Below are 22085 nucleotides of genomic sequence, written 5' to 3'. Positions count from 1 at the left end.
CAGATGAGGGCGCCCTTGGCCAGTCTGAGGACCAAAACTGTCAGGAGGTTCCTACTGCTCAGATCTCTCCTGCATCAATCGTCCCCCGTACACACTCCCCTCCACCCATCTCCCTGTCTATGACGCCCTTCATTCTCTACACCACTCCCGTCTCTGTGACCTCCTCCCTCTCCATTCCTTTAGCCCCTACAAACCTCCCCGTTCCAATGATCACCTCCCCAACTCTGTACCCACTTCGGACTCGTTTGACATCCTTCCCTGACTCCGTGAGCCTTTTCCTCAGTCTCTGTAATCACGATACCTCGACTCCGAGACCCACTCGCATCTGTAAACCCTCCCCATCTCCAAGATCACCACGACTTCCAGCCCCATATCCTTCGACCAATTTTAATTTCCACCGCTGGTCCATCAGTTGCCCTGCCTTCTTTGCTTGGATCTTCCCACCCACCTCCCATACCAGGGGCAGTGGAGACCCAGGAATACACAGGCTGATCAGTCTAGGAGAGGGCTAGTAGCCACTTGTGGGATAAAGGCAAATCCATTTGGGCCAGTGAGCATCTGTTTGTTTTATTCTCCATCCCAACATCCTTTGGCCAAACACAGTGGCTGATTCACCCATCAACGTGGCTGGACGTTATGTTGCAGTCGGAGAAACGGCACTTGGGAATTCTGTGCTGTTCCTGTTGCCCCGGCTGTATGAAGTGTGTTGTGCGGAGTACTCACTGAAAATAGATGCATGGGGAGACGGAGCAATGATGGTGCTTGCCACATAGGCCTTCAGTCGTTAGGGGCACTGAGTACAGGAACTGGGACGCTCCAGCTCGGTTCTGGTTATCCAGTCATTGAAAGGGTGGATTTAAGCTGGAGAGGCAGCAGGAAAAGACTCTTCAGTTTGTAGCCTAGAGTGGGTAGTTAAACTAATTAAGTTTTATTTATTTCATTTAGAGATACAGCGCGGTACAGGCCCAACGAGCCACACCACCTAGCAACCCACCTACATAACACTAGCCTAATCAGCCAACAATTTACAATGACCGATTAACCTTTACGCCTTGGGACTGTAAGAGAAAACTAGAGCAAACTCTCACAAACTCATGGGGGACAACACACAAACTCCTTATAGATGGCGCCAGATTTAAACTCCATACTCTGGAACGTCCCGAGGCACCCTGAGTTGTAAAGAGATTCGGGACAGGTTGGGACTGTCTTCTGTGAGGCATAGGAGACCAAGGTGTATAAACCCACAAGGGATACAGATAGGGTGAATGTGTCCAGTTTTTTACTAGTGTTGGGGAATGAAGAACTAAAAGGCACCGGTTCAAAGGAGACATGAGGTGCAGCCTTTTTATCTGGACTTTGGAGGTAGTTTGTAAATGGGACCACCTGCTCGAGGAAGTGGTTGAGGTGGGTACAACTACGACGTTCAGAAGACACTCGGAGAGGTGCAGGGGAAGGCAAGTGGGGTGGTGTAGGCACAGACTTGATGGACTGAAGGGTCTATTTCAGTGCTGTTCAGCTAATTCACTCCACACGAGGGTTGGAGTGGGGTTCTTGCACCTTCCCAGGGCAGAACACTGGGTGGGGTGGGAAGGACTATTTCTCACAGCAGGTTTACCAGACCCTCCCTCAGTGGCTTCCACCCCACCCCTCCAGAACTTGGTGGAGTGTCTGCCTCTCCCTCAAAACCTGCGGACGAGGATTCCAGTGTGAGATCGGTGTGCAGAGTAGATGACTCCTTTTGGTCAGGTTTCATCCCCTTGCTTCCTGCTGAAGGAGGTGTGTGGTGGGAAGGCCTCTGGTAATCGGCTGCTGTCCCATTCTGTCAGTCTGGGGATCCAGCTGTGTTCTCAGCAGAGGTGCCACACCCTCCCTCGCTCGCAGGTTTCCAACCAGGTCATGATCATTCACCCTCGTGGTAGGGGCTAGATGTCGGCCAAGTCGGAGAGGCTCATGGGGGATCCCAGCTGTAATTCTTGCTGCAGCGACTCCATCTCAGCCGGATGCATCCGGTGGACCTCCAGCCAATCAGCGAGCAGCGAAGCAGAGAGGGGGGCGGAGTCTGCCTGGCTGTAGGGGAAGGGTGGAAGAAACACGATCAGACACTTACAATGTCATGTCAGAAACAGAGTGAAGCTCCCTCCACACCGTCCCATCACATACTCCCAGGGTCAGACACAGAGTGAATCTCCCTCCACACCGTCCCATCACACACTCCCGGGGTCAGACACAGAGTGAATCTCCCTCCACATCGTCCCATCACACATTCCCGGGGCCATCTTTTCAGGTGGCGGGAGGATCTCCCAGGGCAGACTGCCTGGCGATGTTTAGGGGGTGTGTTCGTGCCCGGGTAACTATTGAAAAAGAACACGCGCAGTCCACAGCGGCCTTGGAGGAGTTTCGAGACCGTTGGGCTCCGCGGGGTGTAAATGCCATCGTGGATAGGGATAGCAACATTCTGGTGTAATGTCTATTCTCTATTTGTAGTGCAGTAATTGTGTTTGCCACTGTTTTGTATATATTGTATAGCACCGATATTTGTAATAAAGGATTTTGTAATAAAAAAAAGGGTCAGACATAGTGTGAATCTCGCTCCACACCGTCCCATCACACACTCCTGGGGTCAGACACAGAGTGAAACACCCTCCAGACCGTCTCATCACACACTCCAGGGGTCAGACACAGAGTGAAACTCCCTCCACACTGTCCCATCACACACTCCCGGGGTCAGACATAGTGTGAATCTTCCTCCACACCGTCCCATCACACACTCCAGGGGTCAGACATAGTGTGAAGCTCCCTCCACACCGTCCCATCACACACTCCAGGGGTCAGACATAGTGTGAAACTCCCTCCACACCGTCCCATCACACACTCCTGGGGTCTGACACAGAATGAAACTCCCGTACCGTCCCATCATATAGTCGTGGAGTCAGACGCAGAGTGAAACTCCCTTTGCAACCTCCCATCACATACGTCCTTTGGGAACATGAAGCCCCCTCCACACCGTCCCATCACTTCCAAAATGTGACACCGAGGGGGGTAGAGAGGGCTTTGAACTAATGTGAGGGTCTCTCACCTTTCCTGGGACTCGCCCACCATGTCGAAAGACTGATTGAGGAACTCCTCCAGATCGAAGCCCACTCCGTAGCCTGCCCCACTGCCCTTTGGTGTGACTGAGAAAACGGGCGGAAGCAGATCCTTCACCTGGGAGAGAGGGGGAGAGGGAAGAAGTCAAGCACAAGATCAGGGAGGTACATTCCACTGCGTACACCCTTCTGACACCCTCCCTCCCCTACAGACCTCGTCTGCATGACCCCCACCCTCCCCATCTCTGTGACCCCCCCTCCCCTACTGTACTGCCCTCTTCACCTGACCGCCTCCTATTTCCCCAGACACCAAACCCCGCTCACTTTACCTGTGACTTGGACAGCTGCTGGGTCACCATGCTGACATCCTCCTGCTCCGTGGTAGCTGCCACTGAAGTCTCGCTCCCTAGTTGTGGCTCGGTTGCCTGTCCTCTCGATGCCTCGGGGACTGCCCGCTCCTCGTCAGGAGGGTGGGGACCGTCCCACGCCGCTGGCCGGTAGAGAGGTGCAGTGCCGCCCCACTCCTGTCCCACTCCCGTCCCAAACGGGCGCCCAGGGGTGGGTATGTGGGCGAGGGCAGGGTTGGAGGTCGTGGGGGCCTGGGCAGGGGCAGGCGGGGGTGGCCGGGATGCAAGAGCCCGGTTGGGCTGGAACGGGTTCCCAGGGAAGCAACAGGGCAGCTCGGCTGGGCCGCCAAAGCCCGAGAAAGGAGGCAGAGCCACGGGAGGCGGCAGTACCGGTTCCGTTCCTGGTCCCGTCGTGGCTGGGGCTGGTCCCAGTCTCGGGGTCGGTCCCGTTCCTAGTGCAGGGCCTAAGGGGGCCGGACCCTGTCCCCGGGGGGCAGGCGGACCCAGCCCTGATCCCGTCCCGGCGGCCGGCGGCCGTCCTGGTCCCTGCTCGTGTCCGAAGCCCGGTCTCCGGACCAGCCCGCCGCCGTTGAGGGTGGCCCCTACCCCTGCCGGCCCCAGCCCGGCCTCCGTCATGCGCATCCAGCGCTGCAGCAGGCTCTTGTCGCCCTGGCTCAGGACCACGCCGCCCAGCACGTCGCCTTCCTTCAGCTGCCGCCGCTCGCGCTCCCTCTGCCTCCGCTCGCGCTCACGGGCGCGCTCCTGCCGGCGCCGGCGCTTCTCCTCACGCTCGCGCTGCCGCTCCTGGGCCGTCACCGGCCGCCGGACTTCCGGCGTCTCCTGGGCACAGGCCGACGCTTCTGCTGTTGGGGGGGAAGAGGGTTTCCATAACTCAGGTTGTTTCCATAACTCGGGGCTTTACTCAGCTAGTGGGTTACTGAAACCCTGAAGGGGAGAGGGTGCCTGGGTTCCTTAAATGCCCTCATGCATCTGCCCCCAACACCACAACAGCGAGTTCCACACATTCCCGAGCTCCAGATCCAGTCGGTGTCCGGAATCCTTCTGGGCACGACTCACTAATTCCACCCGGTCTGAATCTTTTGCCCTCGGGATGCTGAAGTCCCCCATGGCAACAATTCTGTTATCTTTGTACTTTCCAAAATCTTACCTCCCAAACTGCTCCTCTTGTCTCTGTTGCTTTTGGATGGTCTACAGAATGCTCCCAGGAGAGTGATTTCGCTCTCCCTCTTTCTGATTTCCACCTGCATTCACTCAGTACACGAACATCTTCCCTTTCTGTAGCCACGATGCTATCCTTGTCCTTCCTGTGTCTCTCTACACGCTGCACCCACCTGGACATCTTCTGAACTATGACTCTAGTTCCCATTGCCCTCCCAAACTGCTTGGAACTCCCTCCAAAGCTCCAGCAAATCTATCTGCAAGGGTATTGGGTCCCCCTCAAGTTCAGTGCAACACACCTATTTCTACAGGCCATACCTTCTCCAGAAGAGATCCCAATGATCCACAAATCTGAAACCCTGCCCCCTGCACCAGGTCCTCAGCCATGCATTTATTTACCAAATCAGACTAGTTTGACCCTCACTAGTGCATGGCATGGGCATCAATTCAGAGATTACTACCCTGGGGATCACCTGTTTCAGCATCTTCCTTAGTTCTCTTCATGTCATCTCTTTTCCTACCTATGGCGTTGGTACCAATATATACCACGACTTTCAGCTGTTCACCCTCCCCCTTTGGAGTGCTCGGGACACAGTCTGAGACGCCCCAGACCCTGGCACCTGAGGGGGCAACATACCATCTGTGTGTCCCTTTCATGTCACAGAATCTCCTGTCCACTCCCCATCACCACTGCTCTCCTCTTCCCCCATTAATAATCCTCCGGAGCCACAGAAGCAGACCCAGTACCAGACAGCTGGTGGCTGCGGTCCTTCCCCCAACGGGCATCATGAGGAACGTCACTCTCTATTTCCCCTGTTTTCCTCCTCCCTCCCCTTTCTTTCTCTTACTCCCCTTCCAACCCGTGCTTTACACTCCCTTTCCTCTTCAAATCCCCTCTCCCTCAGCTCCCTGTCCTGTCCCTTCCCTCTTTCTCCACCCCTCCCTATCAGATTTCATTCCTTCCCCATTTCCTGCCCCTCTGCTTTCCTATTTTCTCCCCCTCCAACCTTCCCTTCCCTCCCCTTCCTCTGTTTGCCCTCCCCCTTCTTTCCACTCCCTTTCCTCTCCTCCCAATATGTTCCCCTTGCCGGTTTCCTTCCTTCCTCCTTTACTCCCTTTTCTTAACCCTCCCTACCCTAAATCTTCCTTCCCTCCATCAAACCCCTCCTTCCCTTTCTCCACCCCTCAAACCCCCTCCATTCTTCTCAACCCCCTGAATCCCTCCCTCCCCTTCACCTAAATCCTCTCCCTCTCTCCTCAAGCTCTCTTCATTCCCCTCCCTTCCTCTCCCATCAATCCATCTCCCTCAATCCCTCTCCTCTTCTCCTCAATATTCTCTTTGCCCCTCCTCACCCCCTCCCTGCCCTCCACTCACCTCTGTTCCTCTGCCTCTGTGCTGATTTCAACAGGGCCGCCTTCAGTGCTGCTTTCGTATCAGCTGAGATGCCTCCGTCTTTCCTGCCCTCCACCCGGGATGCTGGTGTCTCCTCCTCCTCCTCCACCTCAGCACCCCTCTCCTCCTTCTCCTCTTCCTCCTCTGAATGTCGCTGCCTACGCTGCTCCAGGACTGTTGGCTCCTCCCTGGGGACGGGGCGGGTGACAGGATGGGGAACGGGGAGGGTGTGCGAGACGGAAGCGGGGACAGGAAGGGGTTGGCGTGGCTCCCCGGCCATCTCCACATCCCGGGAGGAAGGGGTAGCAGCAGAAGAGGAAGAGGAAGGCGATGGCAGAGGGACCACTGGCCTGAGCTCAGCCCCCCGGCGTTGACGGCGTCGGTGGAACTCGGCAATCTCACGGCCCACTGCCTCTCTCAGCTCTTCCCTGCCGGCTCCCTCAGTTGGCTCGTCCAGCTCCAGGGGTGGAGAGCACTCGGGCTCATCCTGGGGGTCGTGGTACTGGGCCAGGAAGGGGTGGGCCAGGGCCTGTGCCGCCGTGGGGCGCTCCCGGGGGTCCAGCCTCAGCAGGCGGCCCAGGAGGTCCAGGGCCTGGGGTTGGGCCCCGGGGAAGAGGGATGCCAGGGAAACGGGCTTACGGTGGGGCAGGCCCCTCAGGTAGGACCGCACTCTCTCAGCCCCCACTGAGGCCACCAGGTCATCGGAAGGGGTGCCTAGCACAGCCAGAATCAGCTGCAATTGATGGAGGTAGTTCTTGCCGGGGAACAACTGCCGACGGGCCAACATCTCGGCAAAGATGCAGCCGGCGGACCATAAGTCCACTGCGCTCCCGTAACCAGGGAACGAGAGCATGAGCTCGGGCGCTCGGTACCACCGGGTAGCCACGTACTCTGTCAGGAAGGGCTGCTGAGAGGAGGCGGCGGAGGAGGAGGTGGAACTCCCCCCACGGCGAAGGGCACGCGCCATGCCAAAGTCGCCAATCTTGAGCTCGCAGTTCTCGTTGACCAGCAGGTTCCCGGGCTTGAGGTCGCGGTGGACGACACGGGCCGAGTGGATATACTTGAGGCCCCGAAGGAGCTGGTAGAGGAAGTACCGCGAGTGCTCGAGAGTGAGGGGCTGCGGAGAGTGGATGATCTGGTGAAGATCGCTCTCCATCAGGTCCAGCACCACATAACTGGGGGCAGGTGAGGGGAGAGAGGTGGGGTAGGGAGGGAATGAGTGGGGGGGGAGGAAGTGAATAAGAGGAGAGGCAGGGAGAGAAATGGAGATAAAGAGTGGGGACAGAGGAGAGAGAGTGAGACAGGAACCGACAGTCCAGGGCTCATAACAGTCCCTACCCCTCTTCCCCAAAAAACACCAGAAGACAGGAGAATCTGGGCCATTGAGTCTGCTCCATCATTCCAGCATGGCTGATTTACTCTTCTCAGCCCTATCCTCCTGCCTTCTCCCCATAACCTTTGATGCCCTTACTGATCAAGAACCAAGCAAACCTCAGTAACTTGCCCTCCACAGCCGCCTATGGCAATGATTCCACAGATACACCACCCTCTGGCTAAAAAAATTCCTCCTCATCTCTGTTCTGAAAGAACATCCTTCTATTCTGAGGCTGTGCCCACTGGTCCTTGACTCCCCCCCCCATTGGAAAAATATCCTCTTGTAAAGGGGGTTTCTTCTTTTTTCTTTGTTACTGTTGGGAAAGGGTTTCTTTTTGTTAACTAGCAGGAATGCTAATTTACTGATAACGAGAATGGTATTCCTTTGTAAACCAAATGGGGATTAATGTTCTTTCTTCTGAGTCTGTAAGCTTTTGTTGACGGGCTTTTGGGCAGATCGGCGCGAGGGGGTCGAGAGAGAGGACGCAATGCTCTAAGCTGGGCGAGGATCGGACCCCAAAGGGGGGTCCGAGGCTGGGAGATTCTCCGAGGAGGGGGGGGGGGATGAAGCTAGATGTGCTTGGTTGACCACTCGGAGGGTCCTGAGTTGTTTGGAGAGTCCGAGGAGTTCGGAGGGTCCTGAGCTGCGAGTCGAGGAGTTCGGAGGGGATCGAATGGTGGCCAGAAGACTTCAGAAATTGAGCTCCAACGGCTGTGCACGAAGTGGTTTGGACTTTGATAAGTTTGGCGCCTTTTCTTTAATTTTCTCTTCATATATACTGTATCGTTATTAATCACTTAGTTATAGTAACCTTTATAAATTGTACTGATTTAATCGCATATGGTGTACTGTCTGGTTTTGGGCGAGGCGAGGACATCACACAGCATCCACACCAGCTGATTACCCAGTTTGGCGGGGCCGAAGGCTGCTCCCCCTAGACGGAACGAGCTGAGCGAGCCTGAGGCGACTCAGGGGGTTACATTGTGGGGTGCTCGTCCGGGGTTGATTTCTGTGGAAGCTGTGTGATCACCCTCTTTAAATTGTGTCTGCGACGGAGAGACTGGAGAAAGTGATCTGGAACCAGTCGGAAGACTTACAAGTTGGAGAGAATGAAGAAAGTTGTCTGACTGAGGGTAATAGCAAACTGAGAACCCGGAGAGGGGAGTTTGCAGAGGTGAAGAAATTACAGACGAATCTCAGAAGAGAGAAGCGGAAGCTTGAAGGGAACCTGAAGATGACCATCGACAGTTCAAATGAAGTGCAAAACCTGAAAGTTGATCTGGAAGAAGTCATGAGGAAGAAAAAGCTGGAGAGAAGTGCAGTGAATACTGAACAGGAGGCTGAAGAGACTGCGGGAGCAGTGCAGGCCACGTGTTTCCGTTTGGAGAAGATCAAACAGCAGCTACCGATCACAGGAATGAGGAAGAATACAGATTCAATGGATGATGTGCTAGATGTGTGGTACATGCTGCCTTTTGCTGACTTTCCCTCGATTGAGGAAGAGACCTTTGGCCCTTCTCCCATTGAGTCAGGTGTAGCGGGGAGGGTTAGCTGTGTGCAGTGTGGGGCATGAGTGAGAGGTTGAGAGAGGAGTTGGTAGTGGGCCCAAGGTATCCCCAGTTGTGTCCGAGCCTGAAGGGTTTAGGTGAGGGGGTACGGAGGCCTCAGAAGGGTTAGGGAACTCCCAGATAGTTGGCCTAAGTAGCGCCTGAGGAACAGGGCGTGAGGGTTACTGTGTGGGGAAGAGATGTCACTGTTTGTGCTTGGGTTACGGTGTGTTGGCAGGAAAGGTGGCGAGTTATTTAGTAGTCATGAGGAACTGTTGGGAAAGGGTTTCTTTTTGTTAACTAGCAGGAATGCTAATTTACTGATAACGAGAATGGTATTCCTTTGTAAACCAAATGGGGATTAATGTTCTTTCTTCTGAGTCTGTAAGCTTTTGTTGACGGGCTTTTGGGCAGATCGGCGCGAGGGGGTCGAGAGAGAGGACGCAATGCTCTAAGCTGGGCGAGGATCGGATCCCAAAGGGGGGTCCGAGGCTGGGAGATTCTCCGAGGAGGGGGGGGATGAAGCTAGATGTGCTTGGTTGACTACTCGGAGGGTCCTGAGCTGTTTGGAGAGTCGAGGAGTTCGGAGGGTCCTAAGCTGCGAGTCGAGGAGTTCGGAGGGGATTGAATGGTGGCCAGAAGACTTCAGTAATTGAGCTCCAACGGCTGTGCACGAAGTGGTTTGGACTTTGATAAGTTTGGTGCCTTTTCTTTAATTTTCTCTTCATATATACTGTATCGTTATTAATCACTTAGTTATAGTAACCTTTATAAATTGTACTGATTTAATCACATATGGTGTACTGTCTGGTTTTGGGCGAGGCGGGGACATCACACAGCATCCACACCAGCTGATTACCCAGTTTGGCGGGGCCGAAGGCTGCTCCCCCTAGACGGAACGAGCTGAGCGAGCCTGAGGCGACCCAGGGGGTTACACTCTCTACATCCATTCTGTCTAGGTTTTTCAATCCAACCTTCCCCCCCATTCTTCTAAACTCCAGTGAATACAGACCAGCGCCATCAAACACATTAGCCCTTTTGTTCCTAGTATCACTCTCATGAACCTCCTCTGGACCCTCTCCAATGCCAGCATATCCTTTCTTAGATAAGGGCCCCAAAACTGCTCACAATACTCCAAGTGTGGTCTGACTAATTCCTTATAGAGCCTCAGCATTACATCCTTGCTTTTATATTCTAGTCCTCTCAAAATGAATGCTAATGTTGCATTTGCCTTCCTCACCAATGACTCAACCTGCAAGTTAACCTTTAGGGAATCCTTCACGAGGTCTTGCAAGGCCCTTTGCACCTCTGCTTTCTGAATTTTCTCTCTGTTTAGAGAATAGTCTATGCCTTTACTCTTACTATCAAAGTGCAGGACCACACACTTCCCTACACTATATTCCATCTGTCACTTCTTTGCCCGTTCTCCCAATCTGTCTAAATCCCTCTGCAGACTCCTGGTTTCCTCAATACTACCTGTCCCTCTACCCAAACTTGGCCACAAAGCCATCAATTCCATTTTCTCATCCCTCTCCCATCACAACTATCTCCCTCCTCCGTCTCTAACCCTTTCCCTCTCTTTGTTGTAAACTTCTTTCGATCTACCCAATGCAAAGACACCACATACTACGCTGAATGGAACTTTAGTAGCAAGCTACTAGAGAGAACCTTCCTTAAGCACTCCCTCAGAGGCTGCACTGAAGGTCTATGGTTTCTAAAGCAAATACAGCTCTTTTACTACACATACAGTCACGTGCACCAGATCCATGTGGGTTCAACCCCCTTGGTTTTCTGTACAGATGGTTATTGTTAACTTATCAGCCATAAATTGTTTGTGTAACAGCTTAACTGCCCCTCCGTCTGGGAACACTCGGAGCCTCCTGCCCTTGAAACAGGGATTCCTTTTAAAGCTTATCTTGCGAGCGCTATAGTAAGTACAAAGCAGGGTATGTCTCTCACAGCAATTAATCAAGCAACTATACAAGTTGTTTCTCAGCAAGACTGAAGTTAAGCACAGGTCACATACCAAGAATAACATAACCCACTCAGCTTATATAACCATATAACAATTACAGCACGGAAACAGGCCATCTTGGCCCTTCTAGTCCATGCCAAATGCTTACTCTCACCTAGTCCCACCGACCTGCACTCAGCCCATAACCCTCCATTCCTTTCCTGTCCATATACCTATCCAATCTTTTTTTAAATGACAAAATCGAACCTGCCTCTACCCCTTCTATTGGAAGCTCGTTCCACACAGCTACCACTCTCTGAGTAAAGAAATTCCCCTCATGTTACCACGAAACTTTTGCCCCCAAGTCTCAACTCATGTCGTCTTGTTTGAATCTCCCCTACTCTCAATGGAAAAAGCCTATCCACATCAACTCTATCACCCTCATAATTTTAAATACCTCTATCGTCCCCCCCCTCAATCTTCTACGCTCCAAAAAGACCTAACTTGTTCAACCTTTCCCTGTAACTTCGGTGCTGAAACCCAGGTAACATTCTGGTAAACCTCCTATGTACTCTCTCTATTTTGTTGACATCAAATATCTCGCAAGAACACTTTGTGCTTCTATTCTTTTTGCAAAGTCTTAGCTGCTATGACCCTGACAAAATAGCCAGGGTCACAGGAGACTTATGAGATGCTAACTCCTTAACACCTCATCTTCACTCCACTCTTCCTTCACCAATCCCACCCTTGCCCCCAACTTCCTCCCCCTCCTACACATTGAGGGGGTCGGCCAGGCTTCCTGAGGGCTCCAGGATGACCCATCGTCCCACTAACACACCCTATCCACCCGTCTCCACTCTTTCCACCTCCCTCTCACTTAGCCCCACCCCCAGCACTCTCTCCCTCCTCCCCTACCTACACATTTCGGAACTCAGCCAGGCTGCCCGGTGGCTTCAGGACGTCCCGGATGCCAATGACGTTGTCATGCTTGAAGTGCTTGAGGATCTGCAGCTCGCGGAGGGTGCGCTTGGCGTTGGTCACCACGTCAAAGGCATTGGGGATCTTCTTGATGGCGACCAGCTGGCCTGTGGGGGGCAGATGGCAGGGGTCAGCTCTGAGATGTGGGTGCAGAGTGCCAGGTGGGATCAGCAGAATGAAAGTTGGGTGTTGTTAGGATGTGAGGGGAAGGAAGATGTGGGAACAAGCCAAGGGGAGAGGAGAGGGGGACAAGAGGATGAGGTGAGGGATCTCTCCTACCTGTTTGCCGGTGACGTGCTGAGGTCACCACTCCGTAGGCGCCTGTGCCAATGGTCTGGAGAACCTGGTAATCCTCTCCCACCTCAAACGTGACGTCCATGGAACGTGCTTTCAGGAAGGCGAGGTTCTGTGCTGCCGTGGACCGTCTCCTCGCCGCCTCCTCCAGTGCTGTTGTCCTCTCCCCTTCCTCCTCCTCCTCCTCTCCCCGCCGCTCCTCTGCCATCCTCCCCAGTCCTGGAGGGGCGAGAGGGGAGCAGTGAGGGATTGGCACTTACAAACCCAAGGGATCTCCCTCCCATGAGGGAACTCCAACCCCTCCCCCAGGACCTCTCCCTCAGGGAGATTTCTTCCATGAGGAATCTCCCTTAAATTGCTAGGGGATCTCTTTCCACTCCCTGGATCTTCTCTCAAAGGTACCTCTGCCAAAGAGGGTTCTCCCTCCCTACTCTGAAGGATCTGCCCTTTGAGGGAGGCCTACCTGCTCAGGGCATTCTCCCTCACAAGCCTCCCTGAGGGATTTCAGCCACCCCATCCTATTCTGAGCCTTTAGCCCATCCAAACTTGCTGACCCAGATCAAAACTGAATGTAATACTCGAAGTTTGGTCTCAACAATGTTTTGTTGAATTGGAATGTTGCACGGAACATTCCAGAACAGTGCAGGCCCAATGGAACACAACGTTAAACTGATATTTTAATCTACTCTGAGATTAACCGAACCTTTCCCTCCCACACACCCCTCCATTTTCTATCATCCATGTGCCTATCTCTTATATGCTCCTAATGTACCAGCCTCTATCACCACCCCAGCAGTGTGTTCTACACACCCGCCACTTCCCCACTATACTTTTCTCCAATCACCATCTTGTACTGGCCACTTCCACCCTGGGAAAAAAAATCTCCTACTATCCTTTCCATCTGTGCCTTGTACAGCTCTATCAAGTCACCTGTCATCATTCTTCATTCCAGGGAAAAACTGTAGCTTGCTCTCTAATCCAGGCAATGCCTGCATCCTTCCTTAAATGAGGTGATCAGATCTGAACACAATATTCCAACTGTAGTCTACCCAGAGCTTGGTACCAGAGCCTTATTACCTTATGGCCCTTGAACTCAATACTTGAAGGCCAAAACAGATGCATCTCCTTAATCACTCTATTAACTTGCACGCATCTTTGAGGGATCTATGATCACGTATTCCCAGATCCCTCTGTCCTTCCACACTGCTAAGAATCTGGCCATTAACCCTTGTCTGATCTTGGCATCCCAACCCTATCCTGTCTACCTCTGACACCACTTTCAGGGAACCAAGTTCCTCTTCCAAATGTCTCTGTTCTACAACACCTCACACAGCCCTGTCGCTCATTGTGTGAAGTCCCCGATTTGTCAAAATTGCAAACCTCACACTGGTCCGAGTGAAACTCCATCTGCCATTCCTTGGCCACATCCCCAGCACATTCAGAGAAGCCTCTTCACTGTCCACTGCACCATCGATTTTGGCGTGATATTGGCAGAATCTCGGATGGCAACGAGGAGGTGTACAGGAGTGAGGTTGATTGGCTGATTTAATTTTGTTGCAACAACAACTTTGCACTCATTGTCAGTAAGACCAAGGGATTGATTGTGGACTTCAGGAAGTTGTGAGAACACGCTCAAGTCCGTATCGAAAGTCAGCGGTGGAAATGGTGTACAGCATTAAATTATTGGGCAATAGCATCTTAGAGGTTCTATCTTGGGCCCAACACAGTCATAAAGAAGGCTTGCCAACAGCTCTAGGAGTTTTAGAATTGGTATGTCCCCTGCAGATGTGCAATGTCACAGCACTGTCTGGTATGGAGGCTCCAATGTCCAGGATCGCAAAAGGCTGTCAGCTCCATCATGGGCACAACTCTCCCCACCACTGAGTTAGTGCGTGAAGAAGATGCCATCAATCACGAAGGACCTTTACTACCTGGACATGCCCTCTACTCGTTATTGCATCAGGGAGGAGGTACGGGAGCCTGAAGACACTCACCTCCATCCTCTCTGCAGTCAGATTTCGGAATGGATCATGAAACCCTGTGCAATATGTATTTATTTATTTTCTGTTGTTTATAATTGTACTGACTGCAGTGCCGCCACAAAGCCGCAGATTTCACCAGGCGTGTCAGTGAATAACAAACCCGATTCTGAATTCATGGAGATGACCAACGACAGGACTCCAACCCTCCACTCTCTCCCCTCCCACTGAGACTATTTTGTGTCGGCTGCCCCAGGATCTTCTGGGCTCTCACCTCCAGACCAGCGTATCAAGCGGGATCTTGTCAAAGTCTGTATGGACCCTGCCCTGTCGGTCCTCTGTCATCTCTTCTAAAGACACAAGTAAACTTGTGGGGCACAACTTCCCATGCACAAGGTCCTTTATCATTGTCTTTCAGTAAATCCTCCCCCTCGGAATCCTCTCTGGTAACTTTCCTACTACGGGTGTTACTCACCAGCCTTACTGTCCTAGAATGTCCTTACTGCCGTACTTGATAAAGGCACAAGATTGGCCCTCCTCTCTCTCTTTCTCACCCTTGGCTAATGATGATACAGATATCTGTTGTGACCTCCTTGGCTTCCCGCAGTGACCTAGGTACAAATATGATCAGTTTCCAGGGATTTATCCAATGTTTTTGTAATGTGGGTATGTATCAAGATCATTATTTTCACCCCTGAATTCCAGAGCCATCAAGACATTTTTTCATGTTAAATACACACGACAGCCGCAGACAGTTGTGGACACCTGCCTCCCCTCCACGGACGTTGCCTTGGTAAAGCAGCAGGCATAATTGAAGGCCCCATCCAGCCTTCTCCCCTCCCATCAGGCAGACTATACAAAAGCCTGAAAGCACATACCGGCAGGCTCAAGGACAGCTTCTACCTCACTCTTTTAAGACTATTGACCAGACCGCTAGTACGATAAGGTAGACCTTAACCTCACATTCCACCTAATCGTGGCCCTTGGAGTCTGTAGCAGTTACCCTTTATTCTGCATTCTATATTGTTTTACGTTGTACTACCTCAATGCACTGTGTAACGACCTGATTTGTATGAATGGTATGCAAGAAAAGCTTTTCATTATGTCTTAGTACATGTGACAGTAATAAATTAATTCTGTTTCCCATATTCACGTGTACATCTAAAAGCCTCTTAAAACACTCCCATTGTCTGCCCTCACCACCATCCCTGGCAGCCCTTTCGGGGCACCCACTGGGTGGGAAACAGCTTGCTCCACCCATCTCTGAACTTAACCCAATTCCCTTCTGTTTGACACTCCCACTCATGAAGAAAAAGAGATTCTGACTGTCTACTCTGTTTACACCCCTCATAATTTGATAAACTTCTATCAGAATTTCATTCAGCGATTCAGGAACAGCTTCTTACCCTCTGCAATCGGATAACTGAATGGGCATTGAACATTGAACCCATGAACACTACTTCACTATTTAATGATTGTTTCATTAAAATGGGCCCTTTTTTTTTGCTTTTTCTATACTAACCCTTTCGTGGGATTAAGGCTTTTCATGTGATGTACCGTCTGTAATTTCGCGGTACTGATTTGTAGCAAGGTGACAAATCACACAGCATCCACACAAACTGGGGTCTCAGAGTGGGCTCACACCTGACGTGGCCAGAGATTATCTTCCCTTGACTTACGCAGCTGATAGAACCAGAGAGTCTCATAGAGATACACAGACACACATTTCAGAGTCCAACCCTATGTCCCCGTCAAGAGACAGAAGTGGGCAAGGTTGGCCATCAGGGCTCTGATGACGCAGTATAGGTCAGACCCCTATACAGTGGATGCAATCGATTACACATTGTAATCTTCTGTGGTGGGGGAGGGAGGGAAATTATATACAGGTAGTCCCCGAGTTACGAACGTCTGACTTACGGACAACTTGTACTTACAAACCAAGGAAGGAGAATGCAGTCCGCCATTTTAAGTCGGATTGCAACGCCATCCACCATTTTAAGTCCTTGCCGTTGACACTGTGTTGAGTGCTTAACTTTGTATTTGGCTTAAACTTTTCTTAACAAGATTCAGCCTGACACCCCCCCCCCCCAACCCCACCCCCGTTCCGGCTGGCTGATGGCGCAGTGAGATCAGCGCCGGGCTGGAGAACGGAGGTTCCTACGTTCGATCCAGTGACAGACCGCTCCCGCGCCGGGTCGATGTTGATCCAGCGATTCCCGCACCATTCGTGCCGAGTTGATGTCGAGCTCGCAACTCAACATCGTAAAAAAAAAACACTGCCACCTCCAGTTTAAATTCCCACGCAGAATATTGTGGAGGATCAAATACCCAAACCCCCAGCACAGCCCCCACTTGTCCCATTTAACCTGTCTCAGTGCGATGGACTTTCAGACCCGGGGAATTCAGTGCGGTGGTCCTTAGGACTCAGCAGACCTCGGGACCCACCGCCTGCAGTGTCTCTGCTCCATTGACGGGAAGCAACCACGATTGACAATAAAGTGGAAATAATAAAGTGATCGGAAAGAGGTGAAACGCCATCGGTCATTGGAAAAGCGTTAGGCTAAGTCAGTCAACGATCGGAACAATTTTAAAGGATAAAGTGAGAATAATGGAGCATGTGAAAGGCCCTGCCCAGATGAAAGCGACAATTATTACTAAACAACGCAGTGGGTTAATTATTGGAATACATGTTTCTTCAGTGCATAGAAAGGTAAAATATGTACTAAATATTAAGACAAACGTTTGACTACCTGACGCTAAATAATACCGTATGTACTTGTTCTGACTTATGTACAAATCCGACTTAGGAACGGAACTTGTTCGTAGCCCGGGGACTGCCTGTATATGTACATACACACTCAAAACTAGTACAGTAGAAGAGTGGAGATCTACAAGACATTGGTGGGGCTGAATAGAGTGTATGGTGTGGGAAACCATGACAGAGCTTGTCTCTGCTGAGTGAACATGGGATGGGGAAACAGCATTGACTGGATGACGCCCCTGATGGAGTGCACCAGTTCTGATGCCTCTCTCCCGGCAGCTGTGAGCAGGTGACACCGTGGCCTGAGGCCTAGTCCTTTCACAAACCAGACAGCAAGCACGTAAAGGGCTTCCTGACCAACTGACCATAACAGATAGCAACAACACCTCCACTGCAAAAATTCTAAACATCGGCGCTCCACAGGCTGCACCATTAGCCCTCTATTCTCATGTCTGCATAGCCACACTTCCATAACTTCTATGGCAAGTTTGCAGATGACACCACTGAGGTGGGCCACATCGTAAATAACGATGATGAATTAGTGTACAAGAAGGAGATAGAGACTTCGTGCCATGATGCCTTGCTAACCTTTTTCCTCTATGTCAGCAAAACAAAACAGCTGGTCATTGGCTTCAGGAAGTGGGTGCACTGCACATGCTCCTGTCTACATCAACGGTACTGACGTTGAGAGAGTTTCAAATTCTAAGGAGTGAATGGACCATCTTAGTCCAACCATAATGATGTCATGGCCAAGACAACTGACCAACGCCTCTACCTCCTCAGGAGGCTAAAGAAATATGGCACCTCCCCATCAACCCTCACCAATTTTTACTGACACACCATAGAAAGCCGCCTCTTCCCACTGCCTCAGGAAAACAGCTACACAATCAAAGACCCCCCCCACCAACCCCAGACAATCTCTCGTCTCCCTTCTTCCATTGGACACAAGATCAAAAGCCTGAAAGCACATATCACCAGGCTCAAGGACAGCTTCAATCCCTCTATGATGGACTACTGAACGCTCCCCTAGTATAATAGGACAGACTATCGTGGCCCTTGCACCTCATTGTCTGCACTTTCTCTGTAACACTTTATTCTGGATTGTTATTGTTTCCCTTGTACTAGCTCAACGAACAGTGTAACAGTGTGCAGTAAAAACAGTTTTTAACTGTATCTCAGTACGTGACAATAATAAATCGTCTCCAATTACAAGGAACCACAGGGAGTTGCGGACACAGCTCACCACATCACAGAAATCAGAATTCCCTCCATGGACATTTCTGACTGCCTCAGTAATAATCAAAGACCCCCTCCCACCTCAGACGTTCTTCTCCCCCCCCCCCCCCCATCAGGCAGAAGATACAAAAGCTTGCAAGCATGTCCCACCAGGCTCGAGCATAGCGTCTACCCTGTTGTTATAAGACAAGAATATTCCCCTGGTATGATAAGATTGACCCTTGGACCATATTGTCTGCCTGCAGAGAACTTTCTCTGTCGCTGGGACACTTTATTCTGTTAATGTTTTACCTTGTTCAATGTATCTGCACTGGATCTGCATGAACGGTGTGCAAGGCATGTTTTTTCCAATCATCCAAATTAGTAACTTACAAAATACACACTTCTTTGCCTGGACTACTCTGACAAAAACCACAGCGATTCTCCACACCCAGGAAGATGAGGACAGTGGGCACTGAGGGTGGGGAAGGTATACCATGCTCCCTCCACTGGTGCCCTTTCCAAATGATGGAACTCCCTCTGACCATGATGCCAAAGGATCCCATAAGCGGGGCAGCAGTGGTGCAGAGTCTCACCCCTATTGTTTCGAGGAGGGTATGATTGTGGGGTTGGATGGCAAATATGTGGAGAGGTGAACAGCTTTGGACCCATTTTAGAAAAGGTGTGCTGTCATTGGAGAGGCTGCAGAGGTGGTTCACAAGAATTATTCCAGGAATGAAAGGGTTATCATACGAGGAACACTTAATAGCTCTGGGCCTGTACTCGCTGGAATTCAGGAGGATGGGGGGGTGGTGGGGGGAGAGAAGAGAATCTCATTGAAACCTTTTGAATGTTGAAAGGCCTAGACAGAGTAGATGGTGGGAATGTCTAGGACAAGAGGGTACAGCCTCAGGATAGAGAGTCACCCTTTCAAACCAGAGCTCTTTCTTTTAAATTTCTTTAGCCAAAGGGTGGTGAATTTGTGGCCACATGCAGCTGTGGAGGCCAGGTCCTTGTGTGCAGAGATTGATAGGTTCTTGACTGGACATGGCATCAAAGATTATGGGGAGAAGGCTGGGAAATGGAGTTGAGGAAGATAGAAAAAAGTGATCAGCCATGATTGAATGGCGGAGCAGATTCGATGGGCCAGTTGTCCAAATTCTGCTATGTCTTATGGATCGATAGGGAATGAGCTGGCAAAGCTAACGGTGACAGTATCTGGGAAATGGGTCATTGGCAATCCTTATCAACTGAAGGATCATGTTAATGTACTGTTGTTGGCCAAGGGCACCAGCGGCCAATGAATCTGATACCTATTGAACCCACCCCGTCAACTTTAATGAAGGACCGCACACTCCTACAAGGCAGACAGTGTGATTGGATGATGAGGAGACAGTGACATCACTGGATGACTGACCAGTGACCGCCACTGGGCCCGCGTGATCGACCAATGACCCTCGTGGCCATGTTATTCTACCAATCAGTTCCTTGTGAATGGTCAATAAACTTACGTCATCGGCCAGTGACCCTGTGACGCCATTGGTCAGGTAGTGGCTCAGTGAATGGCCGATTACCCTAGCGACAAACCGAGGACCCCACCCGTACCTCGCGGTGATTGGCTAAGCGCCCGCAGAGCCGTCTGACGCAAATGCGACCTTTCCCCCATCACATGCCACCCGCTCCTACCTCACTCGTCTCCCCGAGGCCTCACCGCCACCGCCCCGGGCACCCGCCACACCACACGGCCACCGCCATGGCTGCTCCCATCGCAACCGCTGGTCCCGCCCCTCCCCTCGGACTGACGCCCTGCCGTCAAGTCCAATCAGGCACGTAGTTGCCGCGCCACTCGGCCAATCGGCGGACAGGGACCGCCCTACGCCGAGGCGTCACGTGGTGCACTATTTGACTAGAAGGGGCGAGGCTGAAACTCCAGAGCAACGCAGACAAAATGCTGGAAGAACTCGACAGGTCAGCCGGCATCTGAATGAACAATTGACGTTTCCCGCCGAGACCCTGCTTCAGGACGCCCCGTGTGAAGCCCGTCGGGCGGCAACCCCACACCGCGCACGTGCGATAGACCAATCGGCCAATCGGCGGCAGAGTTTAAATCGCTATCCGCCAATCGATGCAAAGGAGGCGGTATTAACATAGTCACATGACTGTGACTCCTTGGTCGGCCTGACTAGTTCACTGTGCTCAAACAATTGACGTCTGGCAGAGTTGACCAATGAGGAAGCGAGCATAGGGCAGGATACGCCCAGATGATAGACAGTTCCTACGGCCTATCTATTCACGGCTGCTGAAAGTATTAACGAATTGGTGACAACGTTGCCTAAGGGGGCGGATCCTGAAGAAGGCTGGCGACACTCAGTTGTTGGCAGATAATGTCGCCAATCAAGTGTGGCCAAGAACTGTCCAAGTTGTATTTACCTTACAGGACACATTTTAACAATTCAGAGGTTTAATACTAAATATTTAATATTAATAATAATGAAGACGACGTGTTGTACAGGCGCACTAGAAGTCACTGAATGTCCACAGCGGGGCAGAGGCGCGCACAACAGTCCTTGTTGACCTTAGGACATTATTGGAAGCCATGCAACCTCATGGTTGGCTGGTCATTCAGCGACTGGTCTTTCCCTGGACCCAGTGATTGGCCAATGACATACACCAGGACCGTTAACTTCCTGCCGCCTCTGTAAAGCAGCTAGTAAAATCAAAGACTGCACCCATCCCGGGCATTCCCTCTTCACTCCACTCCCATCGTGCAGAAGATATAAAAGCCTGACAGTATATGACACCAGTTTCAAGAACATCATCTATTGAGCAGTCCCCCAGTACAGTAAGATGGACTCCTGATCAACTCAACCTATTCCGTAATGATTTGATCTGTATTAACAGTATCCAAGTCAAGTCGTTTATGTCTTTTAAGTAATAGTATATACTTATACTATAGAACTGTGCAATGCATATAGAAATGAGATAATGTTTTCCGAACCAGGGAAGCACGATAACTTAAGAAGGTAAGGATAAAATCTACTAAGTTTTCAAACATTTTACTGTATCTTGGTAGATGTGACTATAATATACCAACACCAGTTATGATCTTGCGCCTTATTACCTGCCTGCTCTTTCTGTGTTACTGCACACTTTCTTCTTCACTCTTACTGTTATCTTTCATTCTATCTCAATGCACCTGTAATGAGATGATCTGTATCAAGAGTATGTAAAGACCAGCTTTTCACAGTACCTCGGTGCATATGTAACAATATAACAATAATTTACAACACGATAATAAACTGATACCAAAACTTTGCAATTTCAAAGAGGTGAAAAATTTAAAAGGTGACAGGTACAGAATTGAAGGTTTTACATTTGAATGCATGCAGAATATGGAATAAAGTAATGATCTTGTAGTGCTGTTAGAGATGGGCAAGTATGACGTTGTGGGCATCAATGAGTCATGGCTGAAAGATTATATTTGGGAGCTTAACAGCCAATGATATACATTGTATCAAAAGGACAAGCAAGTAGGCAGAGGGTTGGTGTGGCTCTTTTGTTAAAAAATGAAATCAAAGAGGTGACATAGGATCAGAAGATTTAGAACTCTTGTGGGTACAGATAAGAAACTACAAGGGTAAAAAGACCCTGATGAAAGTTATATACAGGCCTCCAAACAGTAGCCGGGATGTGAGCTACAAATTACAATGGGAAATAGAAAAGGCTTGTTAAAAGGGCAATGTTACAATAGTCTTTTTCTTTTTCAATCTTTTTATTGAATTTCATATATATAAAAAAAACATAACATAGTAATGAATAGGTTATAAATACATTAGACTTGAAATTAAATTAATGATAGGATAACAATATCCTATTAAAATATCAACAGGAAAACAATACATTATCAATCAAGCCTATAATAAATATATGAAAAAAATAATAATCATCATCAAAAGAAAAAATTGTGAAAATACAAG

At 50.6% G+C, this 22085-nt stretch overlaps 1 protein-coding gene across 5 annotated transcripts; it reads right to left on the bottom strand.

Moving 5' to 3' along the window:
• Positions 1-912: 912 nt before the first annotated feature.
• On the bottom strand, positions 913-20208 carry LOC132382881 (mitogen-activated protein kinase 7-like). Of its 5 annotated transcripts, none has more exons than XM_059953389.1 (7): positions 19795-20192; positions 12139-12372; positions 11801-11966; positions 5988-7180; positions 3416-4293; positions 3077-3204; positions 913-2067 (listed from the first exon to the last, which is right to left on the bottom strand). In XM_059953389.1, the coding sequence occupies exons 2-7, from the start codon at positions 12359-12361 to the stop codon at positions 1923-1925; spliced, it is 2733 nt and encodes a 910-aa protein (XP_059809372.1). In that variant the 5' UTR covers positions 12362-12372; positions 19795-20192; the 3' UTR covers positions 913-1922. The 5 variants fall into 5 exon arrangements, with proteins under 5 accessions (XP_059809372.1, XP_059809370.1, XP_059809371.1 ...); XM_059953387.1 differs by having other exon boundaries at positions 3416-4296; positions 19795-20185; XM_059953388.1 differs by lacking the exon at positions 19795-20192 and adding an exon at positions 13534-16170 and having other exon boundaries at positions 3416-4296.
• Between the last annotated feature and the right edge of the window lie 1877 nt (positions 20209-22085).

Source organism: Hypanus sabinus, chromosome 29 (assembly GCF_030144855.1).
Source record: "Hypanus sabinus isolate sHypSab1 chromosome 29, sHypSab1.hap1, whole genome shotgun sequence".
NCBI lineage: Eukaryota > Metazoa > Chordata > Chondrichthyes > Myliobatiformes > Dasyatidae > Hypanus > Hypanus sabinus.
The sequence above is the reverse complement of the archived record's forward strand: the minus strand, read 5'-3'. Positions and strand labels throughout refer to the sequence as shown.